This window comes from Miniopterus natalensis, chromosome 7, assembly GCF_054644295.1.
Source record: "Miniopterus natalensis isolate mMinNat1 chromosome 7, mMinNat1.hap1, whole genome shotgun sequence".
In the NCBI taxonomy this organism is placed as follows: domain Eukaryota; kingdom Metazoa; phylum Chordata; class Mammalia; order Chiroptera; family Miniopteridae; genus Miniopterus; species Miniopterus natalensis.
In genome coordinates, this window is record NC_142087.1 from 4,896,570 (window position 1) to 4,913,510 (window position 16,941).

Consider the following 16,941-nt stretch of genomic DNA (forward strand, 5'->3'; position numbering starts at 1 on the left):
GCCGATCAATGACGACTCTCATCATTGATGTTTCTATCTCTCTGTCTCCCTCTCCCTTCCTCTCTCTGAAATCAATAAATATATATTTCAAAAGAAGAAAGAAAAAAAAGATAGCAAGATGAAACTGGGTCACAGAATCTCTATCCCTGTATATCTAACCAAAAAATAATTTAAAAGTTAAAAGGTATCAGAAAATTAAGAGAACTAATCAGTTCAACCAAATGACAAAAAGGGCACAACTTTATGGCACAGGAATCCAAATAGGGGTAACCAAGGAAGGAAAAAGAAGATTCTGAACTGATTCGAGTGTGGTACTTAACCTGCCCCACACGAGTATACCAGGAAAGCAGGTGAATCCACAAAATCCTGACAATTCTCACCTAGAGTGAGTGAACAAAACCACCCGGGGAAGCCCTGGCTGGTTTGGCTCAGTTGCTAGCGCGCTGGCCCACCACAGACTGAAGGCTCCCGGGTTCGAGTCCAGCCGAGGGCACACACCGTGGTTGCAGGCTCAGTGCACAGGGCTCCTGCCCGAGGCAACCAGAGGATGCGTCTCTCTCATCAATGTTCCTCCCCCACCCCTTCCACTCTCTCTGAAAAGCACTGGGGAAAAATATCCTTGGGTGAGGATTAAAAAAATGAAGAAAGAAATCTGACTTCCCCTGGTGTTCAAATTCCACAGCTACCGTTTTTACTTGGCACAAGGGGAAAAACTAGACCCCGTGGGGTTGGAGGCATTTCCTGACTAATAAAACAGCTTACCTGACTCATATAGTGATAGATGTGATAAATTGCGTGTATTTACAACGAATTCCATTTCCTGTGACAAATATATTCTATAGATTAAATAAACAATACAACATTATACATGCTTCACAGTCAACATTTACATTCTGGGAAATTTATTCTTGGCATTAAATATTCCAAGAAAAATAAATAATTCAAGAAGAATCTGTGACTATATCACTGAAGTCTTTTGCCTCCTGTCAGTGAAACGAATAGGGTACATACACAGCCTATTTAAATGTAAATCCAAATAAAACATTTTTTCTACCTCTCTGCTTTGTTCCTTGTGATCCGGAGGTTACAGGAATATATATATGTGTGTGTGTGTGTGTGTGTGTGTGTGTATATATATATATATATATATATATATATATATATTCTCCAATACACACTTCTAAGGTGTTTGGGGTTTTGTTTAGTTTTACGCGAGACTAAATCAAAGTACTTTAGGGTTTATAGGATCTATTTTCACAGAGAGAAAATCTGGCTCTCTGAAAATTAGAAGAAAGGCGAAGCCCTTTGGGGAGACCCAGCCAGGGACGCCGTTACTAGGCAACCCCTAGCGTTCTCAACCGCCTCCGGGGAGCCACTTCCCCGCCCTCATTGCTAAGGAAATCAACGCCCCAACTCAGCCCTGCCGTAAACCCGCGCGCTTTTGCGACACTGTCGCGCCTGTCGCTGCGTGCGCGCCCTCTGCCCCCACTCTCCGCCCCAACCGCCATTGCCTCGTGCCCGCGCCCGTCGGTTGGTGGCGCCTTTGTCCTACGGCGAGCAGGTGGGCTGAGGCGGAGGTGGAGGCTGCGGGCCTGAGGCGAAGGAGCGTCCGGGAGCCGGCCGTGCCGGTAGCGGTGAGTGCCGGGAAGCGGTGGCCGTCCGGGCTGACGAGCAGGCGGTTGAGGGGGACCCGGGCCGGATAGGGAGGCTGAGCCGGGAGGGCCCGCTTGACGCGCCACCGCGGCCCCCTCCGGGTGCGCGCGGGGCTGCGCATGCCTGGTGCGGGGCGCGGCCTCTTGCTCTCGTGCGGCTCAGGCCCGGCCATTCCGGGAGGCCGGTGGTGGGCTCTGGTCCCACTGCGCCTCACTGCAGCCGCCTGTGCGCGAATCGCCGACAATAGCCCGCTCAGGCTTCTCTGTAGGGTAGGGCTGCACATCTCGCCCCCTTCTCAAAATGGTGAAGTCGCTCGCCTGCAGGTCCTCGGCGAGTCGGTGGCGCAGTCGGGATTCGAACCCGGGGCGCGCCTGTCCGCCTCACCCGGCGTTCTTCGTGGCGTACAGCGCCGTGCGGCGAACCGAGCGCTGTCCTGGATCGCCGCCGCCTCGCGGGCCCTTGACAGCATCCTCTAGGCGTCTCCTTGTCATGTGACACCCCAATCTATTTTATAACGCGGACCCCGGGCCCAGAGGAAGGGGAAAGAAACTGTGCCGAGGTTAGCGACAGAGCCAGCACCCCAACTTGCTAGCTCTCCTGTCTGGTGACCCATGGCACTTTTCACTCCGGGACAGCCCGCCAGGGGCTTTTTTTAGGACGGCGTTCCCCAAATTCCAGGCTCTCGCGTTGCACCTTTACGTTCGCGTACCGTCTGTACTGCTGTTTATTTTGCCAAATGTTAATTTTTCCCTTTAAACTGACTCTCCTTTTTTCCCCTCCTTACGTATATTTGTTTAAGGTGGAAACGTACATCACAACCGTATAATGGAAATTGGTTATTTTTCGAATGCTCATTAAAAAATAAATACCTATCTATTAAAATAAAGTGTGTCCTTGTTCCTGCTGAAATTATTCTGCATTCCACGCTTTGGGAAACGCTGCCCTAGGAGTATGGGGTTAATTGTTCTGGCCTTCCCTCTGTGCACAGAATTTTTCCCTGAGGCATAGCAGAGTGTGAAATGCCCCAGGATCTTTGGGGATAGTAATTAATATTATAAGCGTTCTGGTTGTAAAGTGTTCTCATTATTGACTTAAAAGTGATAGTCTGGGGGAACTGTCCGCTCAAGTGCACCCAGTGTGCCACCTCGGTTTCCTTGTAGCATTGTGTCGTGGTAGTCACTTTACAGTTCATAAAAAGATGTTTCTGCAGACGCTAATGGAGCAGTTTGGGGTTTTGACAACTCGAGATTTAGCATTTTCTGATGAAACAGTCTGGGTGTGAAAACTAACTTTGTGTTGTCTTTTTCAAACCGGTAAAGCCCAAACATTGTATTGTGGGTATTGGAGATCACTTGGCTATTTGCTAATCAGTTTCTTCCTTCGTTCTGATTTCTTTGCCTTTCTTTTAACTCCAGATAGTCTGAAACCTCTGACAAAAATATTTTAACCTAGAACATAGAAACAGCAATTCCTTGTAGAATGTGCTGGAGAAACCATATTGCAAGGCCCAGTAGAAGGAATTTTTCTAGGTGCAGGTTACTCAGTGTCCCATGCCTGTAAACACCACACGTTTAAAGAGGGCATTGACAAATTAACTTATTTATAAGCTAACAGTCTGTTCTATTTGTAGTCTGTTCATAATCTCTGTTCTTGTGTGTGAGAGACCATATTCACTTTAATTCATTGAAAGGTTATTCTGAAAAGTTAGCTCAGGCTATTCAAGGATTTTTTTCCTCATGCTGTGTTAAAAATATATATATATCCATATTTCTTGGGATTGCTTTGGTATGAGCACAATATAGAAATTATGTAAGGCTAAGGTAATTTTCTTCACATTTCTAAGCAACAGCCCTGTGTAGAATTTGATTTTACTCAAGAGTCAGTTTCAGGACTTCAGCAAATGGAGCTACAAGTCCTCAAAAGCTAAGAATAAACATCTTTTGGAAAGGCTTTAGAAGTCTGATGAGAAAGTGCCTGATGATTTCATTTTAAATAACGATTGCAAGCATTCCATCTCTCTGGCCTGCAGATGGCAGTACCTTTGTATGGCTTATTACTAATGTGAGAATTACTCAAATTCAGTTGTACTTTTAAGAATGGGAAACCTTTGGAGGAAATATATTTACTATTTTATTCCCTTTAGCAATTTTTGTTTTTGACTCCCATGAAGAATGAAATGATTATTTCTGAACTCACTTAGTAGTAATGATAACATAACTAGCAGTGCATATGGTTTGCAAATACCAACTCATTTGCTTTCAATCATTTGTGAGATAGCTAGACTGGTATCATTATATCTTTTTTGCATAGGAGGAAATAATGTCTCAGGTTAGTTTTCTTGCTCAAATCATGTATTGAAGACAAAAGATTTCATGATCAAGCAAAATTGGGACATGTTGAGGTAAAGCAGTGTCTTTACTCCAGAACTTCTCAGAGGCTTTTCACATGCTAAGCATATGCAGTGTGGATGTCCAAGGGAGGAAGATACCATGATGCCTATCTCTCACTATCCTCCCAAGAACATCTTGAAATACCAATGTTTCCCAAAACTTATACTCTTTCTGCTACACTTCATTTCCTCTCCATACTTGTGGTTTACTAATGATTACTGTGTGTCTGAGACAAGAGTTTTTAAAGCTCAGTTAGCTGTTTTGTGCCAAAAGATTAGTTCTGTGAACAGAATACGCTTTTAGACTATTAAGCAGAGTTAAACATTTAAGAAATTAGAAGGGTAGTACCAATAGAAAGTTACCCCCATGTTAGTCTCATTAATGAGAGACATTAACAAAAGGATCAGGGTAAGGCCACTATCTGAAGCAGCAGCACATTAGGGAAATATGAAGTACACTGACAGCTAAATATATAATACCAGCATGCCTGCTGCTTTTTAAATGGTGGTTTTATTACTACCAGATATGAATATTTATAGGGATGGTCATTTTAATTCTTCATCCTATCACTAAAAAAATAGAGATAATAATCAACTGGGCCAGTTTTATGTTAAGAAAGTAATTCCCCTCAAAGAATCAGAACTTTTTCAGTCCATAATACTCTTTTGCTCTCTATTTCATGCTCAAAACAACATTATTGTTGACCTTTATAAAGGTAGATGACTTTGGGCAAGGAACAGAGCAACTTAAGTTGCATTGGAGAGCAGAGTGTTATAACTTAATAAAATATCTTGAGTGGTCCCCTGATTTGCATCTGGGACGATTGAGTTATTGAAGATATGATTGATCCTACAGCAAGTAGGTGAGCTTTGGAGAACTTTACATTAAAGTAATTTGGTTTTTGCCCTGGCCAGTGTGGCTCAGTTGGTTGAGTGTTGTTCCGTGCACCAAAAGGTCGACAGTGTGATTCATCCAGGGCGTGTGCCTGGGTTGTGGGCTTGATCCCCAGTAGAGGGTGTGTGGGAGGCGGCCCATCTATGTTTCTCTCTCCCTCTCCCTTCCCCTCTCTCTGAAATTAATTAAAAATAATAAGTAATTTGGTTTTAAGTGAATATACTTAATTGTGCAATTGGAGATTGAGGTACTAATAATATGTATTTAGGATCAGAGCTGATACAAGTTTATTTTTAATCTCTCGTAAAGTTATTTTTTATATCCAGAAGAAAAAAATAGGAAAAACATGATTTTTGTTCAGTTTTAAAATTTAGGATTATAACCGTGTAACTGAACCTTTTGCAGCCTTTGGGAAACTTACATTAGGATAGCATCAATCTCTAGAACACCTTGATGGAAATACAGATCCTTGGATACAGCTCCTTACCTTACTGGTCTGTGGAGGTGGGAATCTGTCTTTCAGAAGCCACCCCTGTGGGTTTTTTGTGTATATTAAAGTTTAAGAACCCCTGATTTAGGACTTCAGAAAATTGGTTTTCCCTGGAAATAGAAGATTGAAGCAGGTTCTAGTATGAATCTATTCATATCCCAGTTACTAATAAGAAATGATAATTCTGGTTTATGGTTGGGTTTACATTAATGGATTCATTTCAGGCAGATCTTAGTTTAACTGTAAAATGTTTCATAGTTTGAGCTAGAGGTAATAAGAAAATAGTTAGAATTTCTGTTGAGTTTTTTATATTTTTAATTCCTTCTACTTAGTTGGATGCTTTTGCCTTCTTGAGAACAAAGAAAGCTGACCTACCAAGAGTTCATGGTCTGCTTATTAACTTTAGATTTGCTCCACTTTTCTCTTAGTGGCATGGATCTGAAATTGTATGTGTGGCTGGTTTTCTTTTTTTTGCAAAGAGCTACATTTAGATATTTTAAAAAATGCCGCCGAAGAAGTAGATGTTCTAGCCCCTGCCAGCAGAACAATACTGACAGCTCTAGTTTGCAGAATTTAGAGAGAACTTTAGTTGGCAGTTTGCCCTTTATTAACCAAAGAAGTGTATAACATGTTATCAAAAAGTGGCAAGCTCGGTGGCTAATATTTTTTCTGCCGTTTTACAACTAGGTAATTGGAAAAAGAAGCTTAAATTGTTAGGTTACCTTTTAAATGATCAGATGTAATTGAAGAGAAGTGGTGGGCTGCACATGCTTCCTTGGGGGGGGCAACTGACCTTACATAATTGGATGTTATTATTACCTTTAGTACTATGGAAACTTGGGCTCATGATTCCATATCCTTTGGCGGAAGCTGTGTGGCTATGTTTTCTGTACTGTTTTCAGAGATTATACTTTTACAGATTTTGGCCATTGTCATGATACTTTTTGGGAACAGATTATGAGTTATTTCCCCTTGAACACAAGAGTTTAGAGAAATTTCTGAATGGAGGACCTAAGTATATTATATTATTAGTATGCACTAAAGGGATAAATAGGTAATAGAGTAATAGTTCCCAAATACCTGCCAAGTATCACCTGAGAAACTTGTTAGAATACAGATTTCTAGGCTTTATTGTGAGATTCTAAAAATTTGAGACAGAGTCTGAGGATGTGATTTTTAATCATCTTATCAGATAGTGCTGATACATCTTCATTAAATGTAATGTGGAGAATGAAAATAATATGTATATAAATAAGGATGGGTAATGGGAAATTGTCTAATGGGTATAGAGTGTTTTAGTTTTGCAAGATGAAAAAGTTCTGGAGATCTGTTGTACAACAGTGTGAGTATACTTAACCCTACTGAACTGTATGTTTAAAAATGCTTCAGATGATAGATTGAATGTTATATTTTTTACCACAACTATATATTTTTAAGTATATTAGAAAAAAATAAGGTAAGGTGGTTTGTTGTTTTATTTCTTCTTGAACAGTGGGTTAAACTAATAGGTTGTTGGCTATTCATGACTTCTCTGGCCATCAGTTCATTTTATATCCCTTTATTGAAGGTAAAATCATAACCTTTTAAATATTTTCTCCCACCTGTTCTCTTCAGTGTCAAACCCGTGATCCTTGAAGAGCATTATAGTGGGCAATATTTTAAATGTCTTAGGTTTAAATAGATCCTCCTCCCTTTTTCAGATTTTTTAGATAACATGCATATAGTAAGCCTTCATTGTTTAGCTTCACTAAGACTTCTGTGTTAGTTCATTCAGTTCATAGCCTCCTAACACGCCCTCTTGCCCAGTTTCTTCTTTTTCCACAGCAAAGATTTTTTTGTGATCTAGGCTAACTATGGTTTGCATGTATAGTTCCTCTCTGTTTTTCTCTTTCTATCCTCCATTCTCTGCATTAAAATTTGTATAGTATTTATAACTTACTATGTCCTTCAAGCCATTCCTTTACCTTGTCATGTGCTGGAATGACTTCTATCTTCCTGATAAACTCCTACTCATCCTTCAGGACCCAGTTTAGATGTTACTTTTAGGACTTCCCTGCCTCCTTCACCTCCCTACTGAATCCGCCCCCTATTCTTCCCAGTGTCCTCTTTGCCCTGCTCCTCTCCTCTGCCATACACACAGTTAGTCCTTCATTATCTATGTACATGTTCCTCTCTCCTTTATTAAACAGTGAGTTCCTTTAAGGCAGAGACTTTAGCCTTTTCATTTCCGTATATCTAAGGCCTAATACTGAGTGTGACACAGTAGGCATAGAAGCATTTGATGTACTGATTATAAACTATCCTTTTCAGGTTCATTAATTTAGTTCTCTTAAGGATCTCCACTTGTATAGTTTAGTTGAAATTTTACCTGTTTTAAATAAACCTGTATTTTACATTTTTTGTAGCTCAGATTTTTTTACTAGTTTAGATTAGCTCACCTTTGTGAATCCAAATTATTGAGTTTTTTTCTCTTAGCTGATATTCTCCTTAAGTCAACATAACTAACATAGGTAGAATATACATTTTATCAGGTTCAGAGAAATCAAGTAACTTGACCAAATCCCACCCTCATGCCCCAAAGTAGGACCAGAACTCGTATTTTGTGATCCTAGCCAAGTGTTTTTTCCTCAAAAGAAGTAAAAAAGGCAGGAAATTAAATTTTGGTAGAGATTTTTTTGTCTAAAGAGTTGAAGTGACTAGAATGTCAGTAACAAAAGCCAGAAACATTGTAGTTTGAGATGATACAAATTGAAGTGGTAATTGAATAAGTAGGTCCTACTCTATTGGGTGTCTGGGTCACTTAAACATTGGGCCTTTTCCAGATTCCATCAGCATTTGATCAGGGAGTCCTAGCAAGATTTCAAAATGGAAACCATGTCCTCTACTCTTTGTTGGAGGCAGCATAGCATAATGTTTAAGCATTCTGGTTTCAGACAGACCTGGATTTGAGTCCTAACTCTGCCTCCTGAATATCATGTGACTTCATATAAGTTACCTGATTTCTCTAAACCTCAGATTTTCTCATTTGCAAAGTAGAGATCATAATAGTACTTAACTCCAAGAGTTGTTGAAAGGATTGAATGAGATAATGCACATAATGTTCTTAGTAAAGGCCCTGGGACAGAGTAAGCATTCTGTAAATATGTTATCATTTTCCCCATTTCTGTTCCCAGGAATAATATTCTAATACAGTTAAAGATATAATTATTTTAAATAGAGAATGAAAGATAATCAAAGATGAGGGAAAGCATAATTTTCAAAGTAGGTAAAGGTTAAAGCAGAGCAGTTCTCTTATCCCTGATAGTTACAACATAATTCATTATAATATCCCTGATGTTACAATATACCATCAAAGTAACCTTCATATAGCTTAAGTACTTCATATACTTCATACTTCATATAGAGAAGTACTGTTCTTTCCACTCCCAATTTGGGGAGTTTAATATATGATATCCATTATCTTGTCAGTATGGTTTTTCAAGTGGCATTATTATCTTTATCAATTTAGTAATACCTGGTTTTCAACTAAGCCTTTTGGGGAGTTTTGTTTCATTTATAATCACTTATTGAAATTATATAGGCTTTGTTCAACGGCCAATGGTAATACTGTCACTAAGTGCTGTGGTTCATACCGCACTTGTTCAGAGTAGTTTACATTGTTTTCCATTGCAGTGGCATGGAGTATAAAAATTGGTTTTAAGGTAAAAAGTTATTTTATGATGGCACAATTTTAAAATAGAGCAAAGCAGTTCTTGGTACTGTGAATGAAACATGCATATTTATTTATAACATTATCCAAAGACCATTGTGTGAACCTGTTTGGCATATTAGTCTAAAATAAAATTGTAGATTAGGTATTGTGTCTTTCATTGGGAGTTCTTTACCCCATTCTTTTGTGCTTTAAAACAGCCCTGCCACTTCCTGTATAACATCATGTATTCTTAATTATTTTCGGGGTTTTTTTTTTCTTTTTTGTAAATCAGTTCAGTTGATACTCTTTCTCTTGTCTAAAAATTCTTATTTGAGAAGTGCTTTTAATTGTTTTCAGACCAGTTGGAAATTACAGATACTCTGGCCAAGGTTAAGCACCTCGTGGTAATGGTATTTTTGAATGGCATACACATTGCTGATACAACTAACAAAATATAGAAGTACCAACCAAGCTGAGGTGGAGGAGAGACTGAGAGACTGACTTTTGGTCTTAAGGATATTTGGCTGAGATAAAATATAGCAGAAGGAGAAGGGAGCACCATTTCTTCCCTTTTTCGTGAGGAAGAGGCATTCCACCTATCCTTGGAAATTCCTACATTGCCACTAACTTCTTGATTAAATTCCCTACAATTATGGCTCCCCACCTAATGTTTAGAAAGTTTCCTTCTCCTTTACGTTAATATTTTTTCTGTTTCTTTGGTGTAGCTTATATATGTATACCTATAAAGATTTAGGGGAAAAATAATCTTATTCAATAATTAACACAAAAGCCCCCTTTACCAGTTCCAATATTTGCATTTTCAAAGAGAAAACTTGTTCAAATGAACTTCCAGTCTCCATGGATGAGTTTTCAAATTGTGTGACAAAAAATTGGGGTGGGGCAAGGTATTTTTTCTTGACTCTAAATCTTTGCTATACTGTGATCAAGCTCCCTGAAGTTATTTGTACTTTTGATAGCATCTCTTCTTCCTGTATTTTTGAACTCACAGGTTTTCCAAAAGTTCTGCGTGCACATAGGTTAAGATTTTTTGTGTGTGAAGATTGGTGGTATTGACAGTTTAGTTTTCCTCACTGAAAATCCCCAAGCCCTATCCTAAACCAAGTAGTCCTCTTAGATGGCAATGAGATTATAAAAAATTCCCATGTCTCATTTTCTCCATGTCTCACCCAAGATGGAGCTTTAAGGAACTCTTAAATAGGAATGATAAACAAACACTTGGCACACCACACTAAATACTCCTAAACTTAAGAAAATCGTCTGAGAGAGCTCTTTTTTACAGAAGAAACATAAGCCACACCATCCAAGTATAATTGCTCTGGACTACTCAGTGAAAATAGATACTAGGAGGCAAATTACAATCAAAATGGTTTAAAGCTATAATCTTGAATTTTTAAATAATAGTGCATATAATTTCCCCAAAATTTCACCAACTTCAAAGTAAGATACTTACCTCCTTTGTTCTAACTGGAACCAGTTTTGCCCCAAAGGTACATAATGCATTACTACTTTGTCTCCCCAGTCTTATATGTAGGCACTCACAGAACTGGATATAATTATACAGTGTAATAGTTCCTTTTCATATGATGAGGGCAAATTATACAGCATTAATAGAAACTTACCAATTAAAGTAATACCACGTTTTGTATTCTCACCTAAATGTTAGCCACATCAAGTCAGAGTTTAGATGAGTGTTCATAATATTTGGAACTCTGCTAGGAAATATGGTACTTACTTAAAAGAAACCTTTACATCACCACCCCCCACCCCCAGTGTAGTCCAGAGACACTTTGAAAACAACTCCAAATCAAAGACATCACATTTCTCTCTGAATCATAGTCACCCTATATTAGAAAGCAGTACAAAGTAAGTGATCACACTAGGTCAGTAGGCCCTTCTAAACCTGAAATGATATTCTTTACAATTACGTATAAAAGAACTAGGTATTTTCTATAACGACTGTCATTTGTTATGTGTAATTCAGATGTTAATGAACCTGTAAATTGTGAAAGTGCCACATGCAGTACCAAAGCCATAGTTTATTGGCCATTTCCTACATGGAAAATAATTTTCTGATTTTTAAAAAACAGAGGGATTATAGCCCAGCTGGTGTTCTCAGTGGTTTAGTGTTGACCCCATGAACCAAGAGGTTACCTGTTTGATTCCTGGTTAGGGCACTTGCCCGCCCCCATTAGGGGGTGTGCAGGAGGCAGTGGATCAGTGTTTCTCTCTCATCGATGTTTCTCTTTCTCTTTCCCTCTCACTTCCTTTCTCTCAAAAATATCAATAAAAACATTTTTTAAAAGATGAAAAATTGAGAAAACAGGGATTATAGCTTGTGTCTGCATAACTGAAAAGGTAAGAGGCAATTTAGAATATGCTTCTTTGGCTATTTAGATTTATGTTGCCTTCAGTTTTGTCAAAAGCCATTCTTCTAGGCATAATGGAAAGAGAGTTCTGATTTAAAATGAAATAAAGATTGTTATCACTAGAATAGGAGCTCAGAAGTTGTCAGTATAGCCGGGTAAAGTCTATACCAGCCCTCTTAAGTTCTTGTTTGTTTTGTTTTGTTACTATTGTGGTCTTTCATGTGATAGGACTCTGGAATTTTTTAAATACATAATTACTATTTTTAAGCACTCTAATTATGTGAGTGCTTAATACCATTTAATGTCATTAGCTACAATATCAATTGCTTAATATGGAACAAGGGCAATAAAACTACACTGCAGCAGCAAGCAGTTTTATTTCTCTCTCAACTAAAGTATGAAATTTTTAATTCATTTATATATATTTAAGTCATAAAATTGTCATGTTATCGTTTAGGCATAAATTGGTACATTTCTTTAGATACTTCATTAGTTCTTATTTGTACATGGTGTTTTTATTATTTATTTCCATTTTTACAAAGCTAGTTTGTTTTGTTTTTTAGCAACCAGGCTTTAACTGCAGAAATTGACTTTTCTGCACGTTTATATGATTCTCTCCCCAACCCTAGTTGTATATGCCAAGCTTCTCTATAATGAAAACTTCTTATAAGGAGTGTTTTATTACCTAACCCTACTATGCCAAGTGCCAGTTCTTACTCTCAGGTACTTATCTATGAGGGTCATAGATGTCAGATACTTTCTTTAGAAAAAAATTAATCCATTTCTTTCCCACATCTCATTCTTGAAGAGTCTATCCAATGGAATACAGCACAAGGCATACTAAAAGGAGGCCCTGCTTCATGGAATATTAGAAGTTTCAAGACAATGGAGTCCAGCTCTTTCTTCTTTGTAACATAAAATGGAATTATTTGCCTTTGCTCTTTTTTTTCTTTTTTTAACACTCTCCTTATTTTTCTCCCCTCAAAAAACAATCTCCCCCTTTGGAGGAGGGGGCAAGCATTAGGTTTAGGGCTTGGCAAAGTGTTGAAGCATTGACGTAGTTTTACACAAATTATGTGTTAGCTAGAAATCTGAGGACATTCCTTACCAAGCCATGACATTGTACTGCCATAACTTAATAAAAACTGCCCAAGTGTCAGTGTGTCTGCTGAATGGATTTTCTTACACCATCTGGTTGTCATTGTAGTTCTTTTGTTGTTGCTTTCATTTGAAATATGCTGATGATCTTGTTTTTATTCCGTAGCATTGAACAGATGGGTTGATTATTCTTTTCAGATATTAATAAGGCAGCGGAAAGAAGAAATATGAATACGGCTCCATCAAGACCCAGTCCCACACGAAGGTAAAGTACCCTGAAGCAGTGAGTTACCTTGGGAGAGTTGGGCTCTGGGGAGTTAAGCCCAACTTCATACATCAAGGGTCTTTTCTTCCCCCCAACAAATCAGAAACACTCAAGCAAACAATAAGAACATGAACCATGTGTGAAGGGCCTTGCTGCTTTTTTAAAACATGCATCAGGAGATGCAGAGGAAGCTTTGTGTTTTCGGTGGCAAACTCAGCAAGTTCAGCTTGCAACATGAGCTGCAGGCGATTGGAAGAGGATAAACCTCTGTTCGTCCCCAGCTCACGTGTCAGTAGGAGCCTCCACAGCAGGAGGAGTGCCCCAGGGTCGTTGGTGTGTGCCATGCTGCTGCAGCGGGCAGCAGAGATTCAACACTTCATTCCAAATGGCTGCCGGTCCAGATTTTAACCCGGGTTTACGGAAAGTGCTGCTTGAGAGATTGCTGCTGCGCCTGTGCTGCAGATCCCATGTTTGATCCCATGCTTGGGTTACCCACCTGAGGGGAAATAAAAAGGGCATAAACACTCCACCTCTCAAAAGTCTCCCTTTTTCTTAGCTTTCCTGGAAATAAAAGGCATTTCCCCCAGTATAGTCTGTCTTCCAGCACATACAAAAGAAATCGTCCTGATGTGTACCCTGGAGATAGGCATTAAATGGCCACTTTTTGCAAAGAAGAGCCTTGTTAATATTACCATTTACACCAAAGATGAGTATATTGTATTCAAAAGTGTCACCCCATAACAGCCCGCAAGTGGATGGCAGTATATGCAGTTTTGTGTGGAGTGCAGGCAGATATGTATTTCATATCTCGTGTCTCTTCATGGCCCAAGTGGATACTTTGTGGATTTTGCTTTTGTCCCTCAGTAAATGCCAACTTTCCATAGTAAATTATATACCGAAACTACGTACGTACCACGGTAAACTATATTTCCTACAATGAACTGAACCCTGCTGAGTACAATGAATCCTAATTTGTACTGGTAGCTCCACAGGTCACCTGGGGACATACTCAACTGAGCATAACACAACTATCCTGCTTTGGGACAGAAATACTTATATTTTGTTGCCAACTTATAGAAAGAATGGCTGCTGTATGTTTGGTGTTTATGCATCCACTTGGATATGAAGGGTGGGTATTTTCTAAGCTACCAGGGATAGATTACACGTCTGCTACAGAGTTCAGGCAGACCCTAGGGGCAGGGTAATGCTGCCAATTTCATTCGGATTCTTTGAGCACTGTGCCTGAGCGGAGGAGTTGAATCTGATATAACAACTACCGCTGTCAGGTGGATGCCCTGGTCTCACTACAGAAGTGAGCATATACATTGGTATTCTCTCTGTTCTCTCTAGCACCATCAGGAATACCTGCAGCTTGTAGGTAAATACTTTGTTGATTGACTTTGTGAGTATGTGTAAGTATCCTAAAGAAAATAAACAAATCTACAGAACTTCAACAGTTCCATATAATTGCTTCCATTATGCTGCATCTAACCATGCTGCAGATTTGGGGCAGTCCCATCTGTGTTGCATCTCATTGCCCCAATAAACATGGAATACAGGTGGCTAAGAACTTGCATCTAATGGTCAGAACTATGGGACTCCCATTGGAAGCTGTGGTTGCCATATGGCTTGAAAGGAGACGTTGTGTGTATCCACTTTCCAAGGAGCTCTAATGTGTGTTTTGCTTAACTAGGTAGCTTACCAGAAGGAGTGTGGAATTGGTAAATATAAAGACACTGACTTCACTAGTAAAATCCTCCCCCATTCTGTTTTCCCCGTGATGTTTATGATCTCTGGATCAATGTCGTCTGTGTTTCTGCAGACAGAAAAGGGGTGAGGGGTATATTGCAGAATACAGTGTAGCTTCTATTTGTGCTATGAATTGAGAATATTTTATGTCTTCCTACTTACGATACTTAACCAAGTGATTTAAACATTACCACTTGATTGTAACTTGCAACAAACAGTGGCAATGTTGGGGAAATAACCAACTCCCCTTGTTGGAATCCAATATAGCCATTGCCAGGGCATTAAATTTAAAAGATTAACTTTATACCAAGCTAAAATGCAGATCCATAATTTTATCTTTAATGGAAGAAATAGCTTTATGCTTTTTTAAAAAAATAATATTCCCCCCTCAAAAAAAACAAAAAACCAACATACAGACAACATTGTAGGGGACCTTTAAAAATGTTCTCCTTACCAGGTATATAAATAAATGTGATTTTTATATACCTTTTAAAATATCACCTTCCTCAGGAATAAATTTTAAAATGTGGTGGTTTAGGGTGTGGATAGGGCAGTGGCTTTTTGCTTTATTTACAGTCCATAGATGGGACAACTAGGCTAATTTAAATTCCACTAAGAATCAGTCTTCCCCTTGGTGATATGTCCCTAAGTAGGTTTCTCAGCATGTTATTTAACATGCTCAAGTTTCACACAGTCATATTTAATAAGGTTCAGGGAAGAGGGATGTTCACATTTAATAAAATCTTTTCTGAGCTGCATCTAAAACCTGAGCAGAGTCCCAGTTTTTTATCTTTAAACATTTTTTAAACCTACAACCAAACAAATTGTAAACATTGTATTTAAAGTAGAACATTAACATTTTGATCATTGCCCTGATCTTGCCATGCATTATCTCCTAAGATATACCAGTAGGGCAGAAATAAAATGCAGTAAGTAGGCAAGATGTGTGAGTAGTTAGCCTGGAAGGGGGTGATCATTTCTCTGAGGGTGAACACTGTATATCACATTACTCTAGGTACATGCCTATAGTCAACGCCTTGAATTGCAAATGTACCAGTATGTTGACAAGAAACATACTACCTTCATTTGACAACCCTAATTTTCTCATGTGCTCCCAGCCATGGGGAATGCATTATTCACATGGCAGGGGAATCACTGTACCTATGAGAAACATTTCCCTTAAGTTGTACCTTTTTGTGTTCAGTGCTGCTACTTTTAAATTATCTAAGCATGCTGGCAAGACCTTTGTAACACCTTGTTTTCTTGGACTTTAACCTTGAGTGTCAAAGCACCTAGGTATCTTTGGGAGTTTTTACAGGATTATCACCTCTTCAAATATCTGTGTAAGGCACAGTTCTGCTGGCGTTGCTCTCGGTTCAGTAATGTGCCTCCCTAATGACTCCAACTGTCAGTGTGTAATTCTAACAATATCGGCCCAGCCAGGCACAGAACTTTGCATCAGACATCCCTGCTCTGGATCAAATTTCATCCTGAATTCTCATCATTTAACCCTTGGATCACTTCATTTGCCTCCTTTGAGTATATTACATAGTTACCACTGCAAGTAGCCTAGCACTGGTGCTAGGCATTAGGCCTTCTTCAAAGACTGGACCGTGATTCTGGTTGTACCTCACATGTCCTCGGTTTCCATCTGAAGCTCAACACCTTGATAATCCAAGTCTTGAAGCATACTCCTACACAGATGTGGCTTCCAAGTGAGACTTTGTATTTCTTCATCCTTCCCATATGACCTGAAGAAGAGCAAATAGAATTAATTAATCTACATCAAAAATTCTGCAGAGTTTTCCTCATATTTTTGTTAAGGATTTTAGAACTGGTGCCTCTTCAGTGAAAGTCATCAAGGACTAGGTTCATCCGAAATAACCTAGCTGTAGACAAGTTTCTTATATGGCCTGAAATGGTTTCTACCTATCCACAGTGTTAATTCATTTGATAACTGCTTGCTCCTTGGGTATGCAACAGCCCTAGCTTTAGGTGGGACTCACAAAGACTCCAGGCTGCAATTATCTCTGTACTAACACTTAAGAAGAGCCATCAATTCTCAGCGCGTGCCATCTCTACCACCAGAAAAGTCATATTTGTGCTTGAGAAAATCATCACAGTGCTTCCTGGGGAGAAAGACGGGCACTTATAAAATTTGGATCTGTGAGGTATGTTTCATTGCGCCCCATATCCTCTGTGCACCTACCAGCAAAATTCTGCACAAGTCTGTTGTCTTCGTTTATGACAGTAGCATGAAGCCATCATGGTGGGTGATCAACATCACACAGCATCCAGCCATTTAGATAATTATATTTGTGGAC

The 16,941-nt window shown here is 39.2% G+C and overlaps 1 protein-coding gene across 3 annotated transcripts in view; it reads left to right on the forward strand.

The window, feature by feature from the left end:
• The first annotated feature begins 1,564 nt into the window (after positions 1-1,564).
• Positions 1,565-16,941, forward strand: part of NCOA5 (nuclear receptor coactivator 5) — a 29,707-nt gene continuing 14,330 nt past the window's right edge. The window contains exons 1-2 of one of the 3 annotated variants that reach the window (XM_016204823.2): positions 1,565-1,634; positions 12,802-12,868. In XM_016204823.2, the coding sequence (XP_016060309.1) occupies positions 12,831-12,868 (38 nt within the window). In that variant the 5' untranslated portion in view covers positions 1,565-1,634; positions 12,802-12,830. Of the gene's footprint in view, positions 1,635-9,426; positions 12,869-16,941 lie in introns of those variants that run through there. The other 2 variants (XM_087818709.1, XM_087818708.1) reach the window with 2 other exon arrangements.